The following is a 16,401-nucleotide window of genomic DNA, read 5'->3' as shown; positions in this document are numbered from 1 at the left end:
CGGGTGCGGCGCTGGAAGGGGGTTCCGGCGGCGCTCGGCGGGGGGCGGGGGCGGGCTCCGGCAGCGCTCGGCGGGGGGGGCGTCGTGGGGCTTGGCACTCGGGGGGGTTCCGGCGGTGCTCAGCGCGGGGGGGGGTGGGCTCCGGCGCGCGGCGCTTGGCGGGGGGGCGGCGCTCTGGGGAGGGTTCCGGCGGGGGGGCGGCGTGGCGCTCGGCGGGGGGACTGGGGGGCGGCGCTTTTTTTTGCTGCTTGGGGCAGCAAAAAAGCTAGAGCCGGCCCTGACCCCGCCCCCGACAGTGGTGAAACTGTGTTAAGAGAGAGAGGGGGGCTGGTGCTAGACAAAGGAGCAGAGAAAGACAAAGGGCCAGATTCAGCACCAGGATAAAGACAAAAGGGAGACAGCTTGCACCTCCCTAATGCTGGAGTTGCTGAAACAAGTCAGGGAATCCACCTGGGCTACTTTAAATTATGACCCTGATGTAAGGGTCTCTATGGACTACTGCAGGAGTGCCAGGACAGAAGAATGCTTCAGCTGTTCCCTGTCAACCCTGACATGCCCCCTGCTTCCCATTGGCCCATTCCAAAATGCTCACTGGGTCCACAGGCTCAAGGATATTTCAAAATGCTCACTGGGTCCACAGGCTCAAGGGGTGTGGGGCTTATGCCTTCCTGGTGGCTGCTTTGCCCCAGAGGAACCAAGGGGCCTAATTCTCCACTATCTTGAACCTTGTGCAGTCATTTACACCAGTGCAGAGTACAGAGTGTGAAATGCACTCTCATAAGGTGGCATTTTAAACCCATTCTTCACTGGCAATGGAAAATCAGGCTCTGGGACCATAAGGAATGATTGAGAAAATCCATGGAGGTTTTTAAAAGCAAGGAAGACCTTTTTGAACTGGGTCCCGAAATAAATAGAGAGCTAATAGGGATGTTTAAAGATGAAGTTGATATGGCCATTTTGTATATATATAAATTGCAGATTAAACAAAAGTATTAGTTAATTTAAAGTTTGCTGTTGCATATTTATATCAGGGAACATTGTCAGATAATCTCTAGGCATTTTAAAATATGAAAGTGTGGAGTTGAAGGAAGGTAAATAAATAAATATTCAAATACAATCACAGTTCAGACATCTCGTAAACAAATGTCCATGTGTAAAATATCACATTATTATGCTGCATGGAATCAAGGCTGTGTCATACATGGGAAAAGCTGAGTTACTGATAGGTAGATTTCTAGTCACAGGAAATATGGGAGAGAAGGAAAGTTCAGGGTCAAGGATGAAGTCAAGGCTATGGACAGTGGAGGCATATAATAGATCTAAGTTGAGCAGAGACATGGAACTATGTTGATAATCAGAAGGACACATATAATACATTATATAGTATGGACCAAATTCTGCCTTAATTTACATCCATGCAACCTCACTGACCTTGTCAATTTGACATAACATCACTGTCAATGTGACCCGACAACATATATACAGTTTTTTATTTAAAGGCACAGGGCCTGATTCTCCATTCTGTTATACCATTTCTAGGCAATTGTAATTCCACTATTTGTTACTGTTACATCCTCCTTGACCTTGAATCTTCTCTTCTCTCTCTCTCTTTCTTTCTCTCTATATGTAATATTCTGTGTCTGCCTATTTACCTATTTCCACTTCTACAACATTGCCCAGTTAAATACATTCCATACTCCTAGTTAAAGTTATTCTCCAAGTTAAAGTTGTTTTGAATGTGATATTTTACACAATGTTATTTGGACACTGTGATATTTTACAAATATATTTGTGCAAGGTATTGTATGAACTATGACTATATTTCCATATTTACTACCTTCCCTTAAAAAATGCATGTTTTTTTAACATAATGTTTCTATTTTTTCCAGTGGCATAAAAAGATGTAATGGGATGGAGAATCAGGCCTGTAATAAAATCAGTAAGCAGCAAAATTGACTTTGCTTGAAAGCTGTCTCTTATAGTATTTCTTAAACTTTCAGGTTCCACATTATTTCCTTTAAAATTGGTCATCACAGTGATTAAATGATTTTTAAAAATCTGAATTCTTGTATAGCAGGTTCTACACATAAGCAAAGCTGTACCCCCGTTACTATCATAGCATATTATAAGTGCAAAGCTTTTTACCTTTAAGTCCAGAGGAAGTTAGGCATATATGATTTAAACATCTAGCTGTTTTTCCCTTGCATTTGGCACATAGGACCAAGATGAAAAATAACCCACAGACCATTTTATAAATAGACTACTATAATAATAAACATTCCTTAACCTACAGTATATTCTGTAAAACATTAAAACTCATTATAATGGCTGGGATGGTTACAATCTGTTCTTCTCCACTATCACCCAGGAGAAACTATGCTCCTCACTTATGAACAGTTCAGAAATGTTAATGTCCCCACTTAAACCTTCTGTAGAAACACTGGATTTGAGTTACCTCTCATTTACATGAATTTTACATTGGTTTAACTGCATTGACTTCAGTGGAGTTACTCCTGATTTATACCAGTGTAACTGAAAGCAGAATCAGGCTCTCTGTTCACTGATTATTAGACAGATACAGCACAGCACAACAAAGACATGATGTCTGTTTTCCGTTTGTGTGCCATACTTTCACTTCGAAAGAGCTACTAACAAAAGAACAAAGAATTACAGTTCACAAGAAAACTGTTTCATACCCCTATACAAAAGAACAAAGAAATATATACAAAGAAAACTGTGTCTTACCCGCAACTCCAACAGGACCGACTGAGGTGTGCTGAAGTCCCAGCAGGAAGAGTGAAGCGGTTATGGTGCCCCCAGCAGACAGCAGTGTTGGGGCCCTGAGACAAAAGCAGTCCATCAAAGAGAGAAATTTTGTACTGAAAGGAAAATAATACATATATCACTTAAGGCATCTGGCTTAAAATATTAAAAAAGAGGACAGCACCACAGAAAGGGGGTTTCTTTTAGAAAATTGCCTGTGGACTATATTTTAGTGTTCAGAAGCCGCTCCCTGAAGCTATTTTATACAATACCCAGTTTTCTCCAGTTTCAGAAGTACTAATGATTCAGTGGCTGCAGAATCACAGAAAGCTCCTGGACTCTGTTACACACACATGGTTTCATCCTTTTTGTTAAAAGATGGTAGATTATTAAACTAAATATCTGGCTGAATGTAATATATATTACTTTATTTTTTTCTCTCTTCCTATGTAGTGCCTATTTTCTGCTAGTCTAGTTCTCATTTGTTATGTTATTTGTTGGGGGGGGGTTGTATGGTTTTTGTTGTTTAAAATAACTCTAACTAGGGATGTGATGACTACCTGATACAGATCTGATTTGAACAAAAATACCCTCCAATTTCATTAAAGGTTCATAAATTTACTTGGACAGTGCTCTCCCGATGCCTTCCAAAAATATGGCTAATGAGTCCTGATACAATTTTAACAGTGTACTATGCAAATACAACCTAATGCAAATTTTAGCTCTATGAATATATGCTACATACCATCTATATACCTAAATCATCATGGAAAAGATTGCTCATTTTTATAACAGCAACAAATAATACTACCAACAAATATATTAATAAAAATAAAACTTAGGTAATGCAAAAACACAACTGAAATTAGAAAAGGAATTGCAGCCCTTGATATGTCTTGTTTCACTGCCCTGTTTTCTCCAAGAGCCTATTCAGCTGGAAGGAAAGCTGGTTGAAAAAATTTTGACGGAAGAGTTTTCTGTCGGAAAATGCAGTTTTGTCGAACTCGAAACATTTCATGAGAAAGTGTTGATTTCAATGACATCTTTGACAAAAAAGTCTTGAAATGAATTGTTTTGACTTCCTCATTTTGTTTTGATGTCAAAATGTTTCCTTTCGATAAGATAAAAATGTTTCATTTAGACATTCATGTTTTGTTTAATTTTGTTTTGACTTATTGCTATAATATTAAATGTTATATTTAACATTTGCATGTATCTTATATTTTATATTATTTTATGTTTTGATATTCCAATACAATTTTTTAAATTTCTGTTCTGCAAGTAATTTAGAAATTTCAACTTTCCTATTTCAAAAAACTAATTTTGAAAAGTCTGACTTTCCCATGGGATGGAAATTCTGTTTTCTGACAAGATATAATTGGAAGTAAATCTAAACTTCCTCTCTTTAACAATCAATTTTAGTTTTATGCAATACCCAGTTTTCTCCAGTTTCAGAAGTACTAATGATTCAATGTAGTATGTTGATGGTGGTTCTGGTGTGTCACCAGCTTCTGCTTTGCCCCAATCCCCAAACAATAAAAGTCTTTTTATATTGGGATGGAGGATGGGCCATGTTCTGTCTTTCATTTTCCCTCTCCATCATTTATAATGTCTTTTCAGAGTGAGGGAAGATGACAGTATCATGAAATTAATGCAAGATGTCATCAAAGGTGAAACTCAAATTTCTATCCCCATTGGCAGCTGGCCCAAGATGTGCAAAAATAGGATCCTAAGATGGGTTCTTATGGCCATAGTTAATCACCTGTCTGATTTTCAAAAATGCTAAACACTCTACTGCTCGCAATGAGGTATATGAGGACTGTGTTGGGTTCTCAGCACTTTTGAAAATCCGAGAGGTGCCTAAATATGAACTTTGGAACTTAACTTTAGATTCCACTTGTGGAAGAATAGACAATGAAGCTGGCGCAGATGCACAGGGGCCCAAACAACTTAAAGGGCCCTGAGTGGCTTGAAAGCATGTATTATTATTAAGGCTACAGATTTGTCACATGAAAAAAGGTCACAGGTAGTATGTTTTCCCCATTTGTCTGCGACTTCAATTGCTATTAGCCAGGATGGGCAGGGATGGTGTCCCTGGCCTCTGTTTGCCAGAAGCTGGGAATGGGCAACAGGGGATGGATCACTTGATGATTACCTGTTTTGTTCATTCCCTCTGGTGCACCTGGCATTGGCCACTGTTGGAAGACAGGATACTGGGCAAGATGGACCTTGTCTGACCCAATATGGCCGTTCTTATGACTTTTTTCTCTGTCTGTGACTCACCCTGCAGCAGTGGCTCTAGCAGCTCCTATGTCCTGTGGGGCTGAGCCTGGTGCCCTGCACTGGGCATGCCAACCTGGAACGCATGGTCACAGCACCCTCAGGTTTGGCTCACCTGACCCTCCATCATGACACAGGCAAATTTCAGCAAGTGGTTTTGAAACCTGGAGCACTGGGTCACAGCGCTGCTCAGATTTGGCCTGCCTGACCTTCATCATGATGAAAGGTTGGGCTGTCTAGACCTCAGCTCCATGGGACACTGGAGCCATTCCAGCCTCAGGCCCAACCCCTAAACCAACCTCCTCTGTGCACCATGCCAGGATTAGGGTTGCAGTGCTAAGGGGGAGGGTGCTGTTGCAAGTGGTGCTGCTATGGGCGGAGGTCCACAATAAAAACCTGCACTGCAGGGCATGTTTCTGTTCCTCTACCAATGTTAGGCTCCTTGTATTTTTAATCTTGGTCCTTTGGTAGTTCTTCTACCATGGATCCTGGTGTCTCTGGGCCTGTTGGCAAAACAGCAATACAACTATTAGCTATAATGCCTTTTCAAACTGCAAACATATACAGAAAGTTAACTATGAAACAACACTACATTATCAGAGAAGTGAGGAACCAATCATCAAGAAATTAGCTAGGGTCTTTGAAGTTCCTTGCAATTTAATGACATCCTGTACAGCTGTTTATCTTAGTGACTCTTTATTTAATGGAAAAGGAGGTGGCTACATATGTGCAGTAAATTAATGTCATGCTTCCATCTGGTTTCTGTAGCTGTGTTGCCATTTCCTTGTTCCTAGAAAAAAACCACTTCAAATTTATTTTGACCAACTTTCTAAATCTCTACATGCAGAAAAAATATTATTTACATTTCTATGTCTCCACTATATAGTCTGCTATGCTTTTTTGTCTGTATTTGTTGCCAGGGGCATGTCTCATGATCTCTTTGTAAGACAGGAAGAGTCAGATGCTACAATGTTCGCTTGACCTTCAATCTCCAAGTAAGTTAACAAAAAACTGCTTCGTAAATTACTGCTAATATAATGCTCTATCAAAGACGATTGTGGCTTCCCCATAAGCCTTTTTGGAACACATTACCAAATGTACTAATCACCTCCCCAACCTCCACAGTAGTGAGCCAGTCTGAGGAATGGTATATTTTCTACTTTTGACATATGTAACACCTCTGACTCAATAGGAGTCTTGGAATCAGGATCCTCCATGGGTATTGGCCTATGTGGGTACTGTCACAGTTTCAGGAAGGGCAGAGTTATCTGGCATGATCATTTCTGGATTTTGCTCCCTGAGGGCCTATGCAGCTACGCTGATAGTTCCTATCTTCCCTGTGGTCTTTCTGCTCTTTTTCTGGGCAATCGCCACCTCTCTGAACTGATGATCACTGTTGCATATCATGGCCACAGTTGTGATGATAGGTCACACAACTTCATTTCAATTATTGTCATGTCTCTTTTTCTTCTTTGTTTTAAAATGGTATTGTAGGGCCTAAACTGAGGAGCAAAGCTTCCAGATGAGGTGCACAGATTGGGAGAAGCATAAATAAGTGCTATAAAAGTGCATGAACACTGCATTTATGGCTTGACATTTATTTCCTGAGTTTCTCTTGCTCACTCCCTTACTTTTGTATTACAAATGAATGCAGAAAACGCCATCTACATATTGATGATCAACTTGTAATGTGAATTTTATGTTGTACCTCATTCACCAATCAATAAATATTCTCCATAGTGTGACAGACCCAGACCAGTGGGGTACAGGAGTCTGGTAGAGGGCAAATATACTGGTCACTGGATGAGTAGTTTTCTGTTCCCTGAGTGACCAGAACAGGGGCTGCACTAGAGTAATCAGGAACCTGCTAGAACCAGTTAAGGCAGGCAGGCTAATTAGGACACCTGGAGCCAATTAAGAAGAAGCTGCTAGAATCAATTAAGGCAGGCTAATCAGGGCACCTGGGTTTTAAAAGGAGCTCACTTCAGTTTGTGGGGCGAGTGTGAGGAGCTGGGAGCAAGAGGCGTAAGAAGCTGAGAGTGAGAGGGTGAGCTGCTGGAGGACTGAGGAGCACAAGTGTTATCAGACACCAGGAGGAAGGTCCTGTGGTGAGAATAAGGAAGGTGTTTGGAGGAGGCCATGGGGAAGTAGCCCAGGGAGTTGTAGCCGTCATGCAGCAGTTACAGGAGGCACTATAGACAGCTGCAGTCCACAGGGCCCTGGGTTGGAACCCAGAGTAGAGGGTGGGCCCGGGTTCCCCCAAAACCTTCCAATTGACCTGGACTGTGGGTTCTTCCAGAGGGGAAGGTCTCTGGTCTGTTCCCCAAACCACATGGTGAATCTCTGAGGCAGGAAAATCCGCCAATAAGTGCAGGACCCACCAAGATAGAGGAGGAACTTTGTCACAAGTGGTGTCAGGGGTGGGATCTTGGTATGCACAGCGCGGCAGAAGAAGGAGGGTGATTTAAAAAAAAAAAAAAAAAAGAGGGTTATTTTTTTTTCACTCACAATGGATGATGTAGTGCGGGCACTGATACAAGCCACAGTGGCCCAGCAGGAGGCTACCCGTGTCCAGGCAGCCGCCCAACAGGAGGCAGTGCGGCTGCAGCAAGAGACTAATCACCTGCTGATGGACCAGGCTGCCCAAGACCGAGCTATGTTGCGGGAACTGGTAAACCACGTAAAGACCCTTACAGAGCTGAATCGCGGCCATGATGGGACGTGGCTCATACGGGCCAGCCATTGGCTGCAGAAAATGACGCGGGAGGATGATGTAGAGGCATACCTTCTGGCCTTTGAGAGGACAGCCCTACGGGAGGCCTGGCCTCGAGATCAGTGGTCTGGCATCCTTGCCCCATTCCTGTGTGGGGAGGTCCAAAAGGCCTACCATGATCTGCCTGAAGAGGCTGCGGCAGACTACCCCCAGCTGAAAGCAGAGATCCTGGCCAGATCTGGGGTAACGACAGCAGAGCGGGCCCAGCAGTATCACGGTTGGAGGTACCAGGAAGACAAAACCCCGCGGTCCCAATTGTATGACCTCATCCATCTCGCACGAAAGTGGTTGCAAACAGAGTCCCGGAGTCCGGAAGAGATACTAGAAGTTCTGGTCATCGACCAATACATGAGGGGACTACCACCAGACCTTCGTGCCTGGGTAAGCCAGAATGAACCCGCCACCTATGACGAGGTTGTTGCCCTGGTAGAGAGGCAAAGGACAGCGAGGGAGCTGACCCGACCAGTTAAGGAAGAGGCACCCCGGGTTAAACTAGCAGCACCAAGCCCAAAAGTTCGGGTGACTGGGCCACCAGGAGGGCCCAGGTGGAAAAAGAGAGAGGCTGAAGGCCCATCAGAGGCCACAAAGAGTCAGAGCACTGAGGGAGAAGAGGATCATGATGTTAGACTGCCCAAACCAAGAGACTGGGGAACGCCTAGGGCTCCATACAGATGTTATGCCTGCGGGGAGTGGGGACACATAGCTGCACAGTGTCCCAATGCTGAGGAGCCTATGCAGTGTAACCTGGGGAACTGGGCAGATCCCTGCTCCCTAATCCACCTTGTGGCGGTCTCACTAACCCCACATATGTATACCAGACCAGTGAAACTAAATGGGGTAGGGACCACAGCAGTGGTTGATTTGGGGAGTGCTATCACGCTTATCTCAGGGAAGCTCGTGAAGCGTAGTCAGCTGCTACAGGCTAAACGTATGGGGATAACATGTGTCCATGGGACAGTTAGTTACTACCCCACCATCCCAATAAAAATCAAGATCCAAGGGAACACTACTGAGGTAGCAGCAGGTGTAGTCCCTAAACTCCCATACGCGGTGCTCATAGGGAGGGACTTCCCAGGGTTTGGAAACTTACTCCCAGTAGGGGGATTGGAGAAAAATGGGACCCTAAAATTAGTGAGGCATCCACAGCAGACTGTCAACCCCCAATCTTCTCTGAAATAGCCCCAGATTTGTTCTCCACTCCCAGACAGGATAGAAAGACAAAAAGGGAAAGAAGGGCAGCTAAGGCCTTGGGAACCCGAATACTGACCCAAAGCCAGAGGGTCGCTCTTGTAGGTAGGCGGACCCACTCAGCTGAAAAGGAGGCCACGCAGGAGGGAGAAGCATCTGAGTCTGACCCCCCACCCTAATGCTTCTGAACCAGTAGAGGCAACAGAGACTGGGCCCCTAGATCTTAGGCAGATTAGCCCCGGAGAGGGAATTTTGGACGGGACCAGGCAGAAGACCCAAGGTATGACAACATTAGGAAGGAGGTGACTGATATAGATGGGGTCCCCATGGAAGGGAAAACCCAGGGACCAGGACCCTACTTCATAATGAAGAAGGATCTCTTATACCGGGTTGCACCAGTACAGGGCAGAAGGTACAGCAGATCCTAGTACCTCAAAAACACCAGAACGCTGTATTAAGTCTTGCTCATAGTCATCTTTTTGGGGGGCATTTGGGGGTAGAGAAGACCTTGGCACGAGTCCTACGACGGTTCTTCTGGCCCAGAGTACATGAAGAAGTGCGGAGGTACTGTGCCTCCTGCCCGGAGTGTCAGCTGCACAGTCCCCATCCCCACTTGAGGCCACCGTTAGTACCGCTTCCCATCATAGAGGTCCCCTTCGAGCGAATAGCCATGGACCTAGTGGGACCCCTGGAGAAGACGGCTCGGGGCCACCAATATATACTTGTTGTTTTGGACTATGCTACTCGCTACCCAGAAGCTGTCCCCCTGCGGAACACAGCCTCTAAAACTCTAGCCAAAGAGCTGGTGGGGATCTTTGCCTGAATGGGGCTACCGAAGGAGATATTAACTGACCAAGGAACCCCATTTATGTTGAAGCTAATTAAGGACCTCTGTACACTGCTCCATATACATACCCTGAGAACTTCAGTCTACCATCCGCAGACTGATGGGTTGGTAGAAAGGTTTAACCAAACCCTCAAGGCTATGATAAGGAAGGTGGTAAGTCGGGACGGGAAGGATTGGGACACCCTACTACCCTACCTTATGTTCGCTATCCGGGAGGTACCTCAGGCCTCAACTGGGTTTTCCCCCTTCGAGTTATTATATGGACGTCACCCCCATGGCATACTAGATATCGCCAAAGAGATCTGGGAAGAGGAACCCAATGAGGGGAGAAATATAATACAGCATGTAATGCAGATGCGAGACTGGATAGCCCGGGTTACCCCTATTGTACGGGAACATTTGGAGAAGGCACAGGAGGCCCAGTGAACCCATTACAATCGCCAGGCAAAAGTGCGACAGTTCCAACCAGGGGATCGGGTTATGGTGTTGGTACCCACGGCAGAAAGCAAGCTTCTGGCCCAATGGCAGGGGTCCTATGAAGTGGTTGAACCTGTGGGGGAAGTAAACTACAAGGTGTGGCAGCCAGGACGCAGAAAACAAGAACAGATTTATCACGTTAACCTTCTGAAACCCTGGCATGCACAAGAGGCATGCACAACGGTGCAAAAAGACCTAACCCAGGAAAACAAGCCTTCCAAACAGGTGAGGGTGTCTCCCGATTTAACACCAGACCAGAAGAATGAGGTGTCTGAGATGATCTTCCGGAACCAAGATGTGTTCTCGACAAAACCAGGTCGAACAACCGAGACATATCACCACATCGTCACGAACCCTGGGGCCAGAGTAACAATGAGGCCCTATTGGGTGCCAGCAGCAAAAAGGGAGGAAATAAAAGCAGAAGTAAAAAAAATGCTGGAGTTGGGGATCATCGAGGAATCCCACAGTCAGTGGTCCAGCCCAATCATGCTGGTGCCCAAACCTGATGGCACCACAAGATTTTGCAATGACTTCCGGTGACTAAACGAAGTATCCCAGTTCGACATGTACCCCATACTTCGCATAGATGAGCTAGTGGACCGTCTGGGTAATGCCCGGTACTTGACTACCTAGACTTGACAAAGGGGTACTGGCAGATTCCCCTTGCAGAAGACGCAAAGGAAAAGACTGCGTTCTCTACACCAGAGGGTCTTTTTCAATATACTGTCCTCCTTTTTGGACTACATGGGGCCCCAGCTACCTCCCAGCACCTCATGGACAAGTTATTACGCCAGCATAACAGTTATGCTGCTGCCTACTTGGACGATGTGGTCATTCATACCCCAGACTGGGAAACCCACCTGGAGAAGGTGGAGGCAGTCCTCGATACCTTTAGGCGAGCTGGCCTTACAGCAAACCCTGCCAAGTGCGCTGTAGGGTTTACAGAGGCCAAATATCTTGGCTACAATGTGGGAAAAGGTTTGGTAAAAGCCCAAGTGAACAAGTTAGAGGCCATCCAAAATTGGCCCCGACCAATTGCAAGAAACAAGTCCGGGCGTTCCTAGGTGTGGTGGGGTATGACCGACGATTTATCCTCCACTTTGCCACAAGGACAAGCCCCCTGACAGACCTAGTGAAAGCCCATGGACCTGATCTGGTGAGATGGTCTGACGCAGCAGAGGAAGCATTCACAGACCTACGGACTGCCCTCTGCAGTAACCCTGTACTGATAGCCCCTGATTTCACCAAGGAGTTTATCCTGCAGATGGATGCATCAGAAGTAGGGTTGGGGGCCATTCTATCACAGATGGTTGGGGAGGAGGAACACCCAATTCTATACCTCAGTCGGAAACTCCTTCCAAGGAAACGAAAACATGCAGTGGTGGAGAGAGAATGCCTCGCTGTAAAATGGGCCATGGAAACATTGTGCTACTACCTGCTCGGGCGCAGATTTGTCCTCATGACCGACCATGCCCCTCTTCAATGGATGCAGCGGAACAAGGAGAAGAACACAAGGGTGACCAGATGGTTCTTATCTCTCCAACCTTTCCAGTTCTGTGTGCAACACAGAGCAGGGAGCCGTCATGGCAACGCCGATGGCTTGTCACATGTGCACTGTCTGGCGTCCCAAGCTGCACAACCCCTTGGCATTGAGCAGGGGGGAGGGATATGTGACAGACCCAGACCAGTGGGATACAGGAGTCTGGTAGAGGGCAAATATACTGGTCACTGGATGAGTAGTTTTCTGTTCCCTGAGTGCCCAGAGCAGGGGCTGCACTAGAGTAATCAGGAACCTGCTAGAACCAGTTAAGGCAGGCAGGCTAATTAGGACACCTGGAGCCAATTAAGAAGAAGCTGCTAGAATCAATTAAGGCAGGCTAATCAGGGCACCTGGGTTTTAAAAGGAGCTCACTTCAGTTTGTGGGGCGAGTGTGAGGAGCTGGGAGCAAGAGGCGCAAGAAGCTGAGAGTGAGAGGGTGAGCTGCTGGAGGACTGAGGAGCACAAGTGTTATCAGACACCAGGAGGAAGGTCCTGTGGTGAGAATAAGGAAGGTGTTTGGAGGAGGCCAGGGGGAAGTAGCCCAGGGAGTTTTAGCTGTCATGCAGCAGTTACAGGAAGCACTATAGACAGCTGCAGTCCACAGGGCCCTGGGGCTGGAACCCGGAGTAGAGGGCAGGCCCGGGTTCCCCCCAAACCTTCCAATTGACCTGGACTGTGGGTTCTTCCAGAGGGGAAGGTCTCTGGTCTGTTCCCCAACCCACATGGTGAATCTCTGAAGCAGGAAAATCCGCCAATAAGCGCAGGACCCACCAAGATAGAGGAGGAACTTTGTCACAATAGGTATGTAGAAGGTAGGAGGAACAATTTGACATTATGATTTCTCAGAAGAGATTTATCCAAACACTGTGTTTTCCCTGATTCTCCTGCTGTTGCCACTTCTGTTGTCCAAGGAGATGTTGCTGTTTTAAATCCCTCTGCTATCGAAGCCTCTTCACATACTTAGAATATAGGCTAAAGGTCACTATTTGGATGAAAGAAGAGAGGGTGGAGAGAAGACGACGAGTTATTGGGCTCATTATAGAGATCACAGTGAAATGTAATGTTCTGTGATATACATGTGGTCAGACTACGTGATCTAATGGTCCCTTCTGGCCTTAAACTGTGACTCTATGAAGGAAAAGAACAATAGAAAAGCAAAAGGGCGGGAGGGGGAGAGGGACAGATGACAAGAGATAAAGAGAAAAAATGTATTAAGTTGATTTATATATCCACAGATTTTGGCATCACTTCAAGAGGAGCAGAGATGGAGACACTGGACTAGACACTGAAATTCTAGGATTAGAAAGTGATTTACATCAACATATGGAAAACCATTTAAATGAATGGGAATAACTAGTAAAGAATTCTAATAAACAAACTCAGGGGCAAATATATGTAATAAATAAATTCTTTTTTTTATTATTATTATGTAAGAATGCTTGCAGTGATGTTATAATTATGGTTGAGCTGACATTTCTTTTTTAACTTCCTATTTTTAATACTATTCACAGAAACATTCATTTAAGGCAGTAATTTTTCATGCTTAGTTCCATGTCAAATATGAATATTTTTGATAGTTAAATAAAGTCCAAATTTGAGTTGTTTGAACATGAATAAAATGTTTTCCACTTTAAAACATTGCTTTGGCCTTTTTGGCTCTCATTCTGGGTCTAATCCAAATCTCATTGAAGTCAAGAGAGAGACTTCTATTGACCATAGTGGGAGTATGATTGGACCCAGAGACCAAATCAATTTAGTTATCCCTGCACACAGCAGGTCTGAATTTTGCCCACTGACTTTTAGTGGGATTGCTTATCTAAGTGAGGGATGGAGGATTGGGCCCTTTTACATTAAATATAAAGAGAATATTTTATTACTTAAGCAGCAACAAAGAAGAAATCTGATATACAGACTAAAACAACTAAACTGTAGTAGTTTAAGCTATGGGTGACAATAAGTCTACAACTCGTACTATAAGTTATTTCAATGATCGTTCTTCAAATAATACTTTCAATCTAAAGACAATTGGTGTTCCAATTTTTCTTATTTATTTTTATTATTATTTTGAACCACATTTCTAGAAAGGGTGTTTATTTTTGTTGCCAAACAACTAGTTCCTGCTCCTATTGGTGTGTTAATAGCACGAATTCCATTGATTTCCTTGGGAGCTGGATTGGGATGCACATTGATGAGTACATTTGTTGGCTGTAGTCACAAGGATTCTAAAAAGGCCAACATTTTGCTAACATGATCACAATAGGCATTTGGAACGTATATCCATATAAAACAATGGAATACATTTTCTGATATCAGACCAGAAGTCTTTCAATTTGGCATGTATTCAGAAGTTGCACTGATCAGTTATATATTGTTCATTGTGTCCTAATTTACATAAACATTATATATATTTACATAAATGGTATATTAATTTCACATTTGGGATGTGCAGTTTTCAAATATGAGGTACTATTTTCATAGTGGATTTAATAATAATAATCAGTACTTGTATAACATTTACATTTTCAAAGTGCTGTACAAACATTACTTAATTAAGTTTCATAACATCCCTGAAATGTGTGCACACATTGAATGTAATACTATGCCATTTAACATATGATGAAACAGAGATGCACGGTGAAATCCTGGCAGCACTGAAGTCAATAGGAGTTTTGCCATTGTCTTCAGTAGTGCCAGGATTTAATCCAGAGAAATTATGTGATTTAGCCAAGATTACATAGCTGCCCGATTAGAATTCCAGAGGCTACTCACAATCTCTCTTAATATATTTGGAAAATATTATGTAAAGTCTTCTATTTAGTATCCTTATTAACTAAGCAATACAGACTGATGTAACAGTCTTTGCTCAGTGAGTGAAGGAGTTGAAGAGTTGATTAGTGAATAGCTGTATTGGATGGAGTATGCAAATTACAAAGTTTTTCTTCATGGTTTCATAGTAGAAAATGTTTTCATAACTTTATCAACGTCAAAGGTGTCAGCCGGCATTTCTCTGTGAAATCTTGAAACTGCTCTTTCATCTGTGTTGTAAACACATCAACAAGTATGTAGAATGTCTTGACTTTGAAATGCTGTCACCTAGTTTCTGTAGGGTTGTCAGCAGTCAGCTTGTTATAAAAGTGTTTCTTTTCCAACTCTGTTTCTTTTGGTAGTGTGTCAACGTACCACATTCTTTAGCTGTGTTCCTTGCTGCTTCTTCCATTTTTATCAAAAATTTAATATGACAGAAGTTTCTCTCTTTCTTTGCAACATGTTGATATTTCAGGTTCTTTGCTGTCACAAACACAGGTGTGCTACTTTGAGGATAAGTTGAGTGTGTGTGTAAGCTATCTTCAGCATTTTGTGCTAAAAGCATAGCTGGAATTTGAACTCAAATGTTTCTGTTTAGTAAGAAGTCCCTAAGCTTCTGTTATTGCCTTCGTCTTTTACTCTGAAATTTTCCCAGAACATGTTCAGAACGAGTCCACTGCTTGCTTGGAACTTGCCCATCTGGTGACAAACAGTTTTTTAAATGTATGGGTTCCAATACTGTTTATTCCAGTGCTCTTTGTGTATTTCTCTATATTCATTTGCAGAAGTCTACAGGTAGGAACCTGTACAGTGCCCAGGTGTCCCATCTAACATCTGAACAAACATTTGTACAAATTGCTGCATCAGCAAATGTAAGATGCAACAAATGACTATTGTCACTTTTCAGTTACACTTGTTTCAGGAGGTGTTTCAGGCCTGAAATACAACCACACATTAGAGTTACACTGATACTGGCTTTGGCTAAGGCAGAAGGAAATATTTTGCACAAATGCTTTCATGATTTGTACAATAGAATTGCTTAACTTTGTGCATGCTGATAAGGGCAACTCATCAAAGCTGACGAAGTACTCAACGTGTATCATTTATTAGTCAATCTCATTCTTGTCCGTGTTATAATGTAAACAGCTTGTTGCAACTGAAAAAGGATTTCTGAAAAGTCAACTTGCTGGCTACACTATAGTAGTTGGCTAGCTTGGAACACTGTATTATGGAGTGTTTTCTTTTGATCAAATGTCGCAATTTGCTTTTGCTTTATTCAGAAAAGCTCTAGGTTACAGTGGCTCTGGCTTCAGCACTTCACAAATTCAGAGTTTGCCATAACATCATGAGCTAGGTAATCCCCAGGGGAGCAGAGGGGCAAATTGCACCCACATGTTATTGGAGATCCACTAAAGGGCTTCATCTCTGTGAAAGGGCAGACAGTGTTTACACTTCCACCCTCCCTCTGGACTTTGCTACAGAATAGCTTTAGCTTACAGTTGTGGCACCACAGGAGCCCTGCCAGTGGAGGGTGTCTGGAGGATACAATGATTTGATTCATCCCCCTCTTTTGAATGCGATTTATGACATAAGTGGTTCTAGGGGCAAATCAGATCTCATGTTCAGATGCCCATTCAGATGAAGCATGTCCACTTTCCCAGTTAGAACTTCCTCTTTCTCCAACTGGATGAAAAACAGTTTAATTGCACACAGTAACCAGAAAGTGTT

General features: G+C 43.8%; 2 protein-coding genes across 4 annotated transcripts in view; one reads left to right on the top strand and one right to left on the bottom strand.

The window, feature by feature from the left end:
• CDC7 (cell division cycle 7) overlaps positions 1–2,784 on the bottom strand; it is a 49,035-nt gene extending 46,251 nt beyond the window's left edge. Inside the window, exon 1 of the mRNA XM_065555521.1 lies at positions 2,746–2,784. The gene's annotated coding sequence lies outside the window, so the exon portion shown is untranslated. The remainder of the gene's footprint in view (positions 1–2,745) is intronic.
• The window catches only part of LOC112059627 (uncharacterized), a 29,217-nt gene extending 15,469 nt beyond the window's left edge, over positions 1–13,748 (top strand). The window contains exons 2-4 of one of the 3 annotated variants that reach the window (XR_010590004.1): positions 5,964–6,038; positions 12,558–12,669; positions 13,104–13,748. Coding sequence is in view for 1 of the 3 variants with exons in the window: in XM_065555526.1 (XP_065411598.1) it covers positions 7,553–8,995 (1,443 nt within the window). In the remaining 2 variants the exon portion in view is untranslated. Of the gene's footprint in view, positions 1–5,963; positions 6,039–7,342; positions 10,732–12,557; positions 12,670–13,103 lie in introns of those variants that run through there. The other 2 variants (XR_002888928.3, XM_065555526.1) reach the window with 2 other exon arrangements.
• The last annotated feature ends 2,653 nt before the right edge of the window (positions 13,749–16,401 follow it).

This window comes from Chrysemys picta, chromosome 8, assembly GCF_011386835.1.
Source record: "Chrysemys picta bellii isolate R12L10 chromosome 8, ASM1138683v2, whole genome shotgun sequence".
NCBI lineage: Eukaryota > Metazoa > Chordata > Testudines > Emydidae > Chrysemys > Chrysemys picta.
Note: the sequence above shows the minus strand (reverse complement) of the source record. Positions and strands in the feature narration are given on the sequence as shown.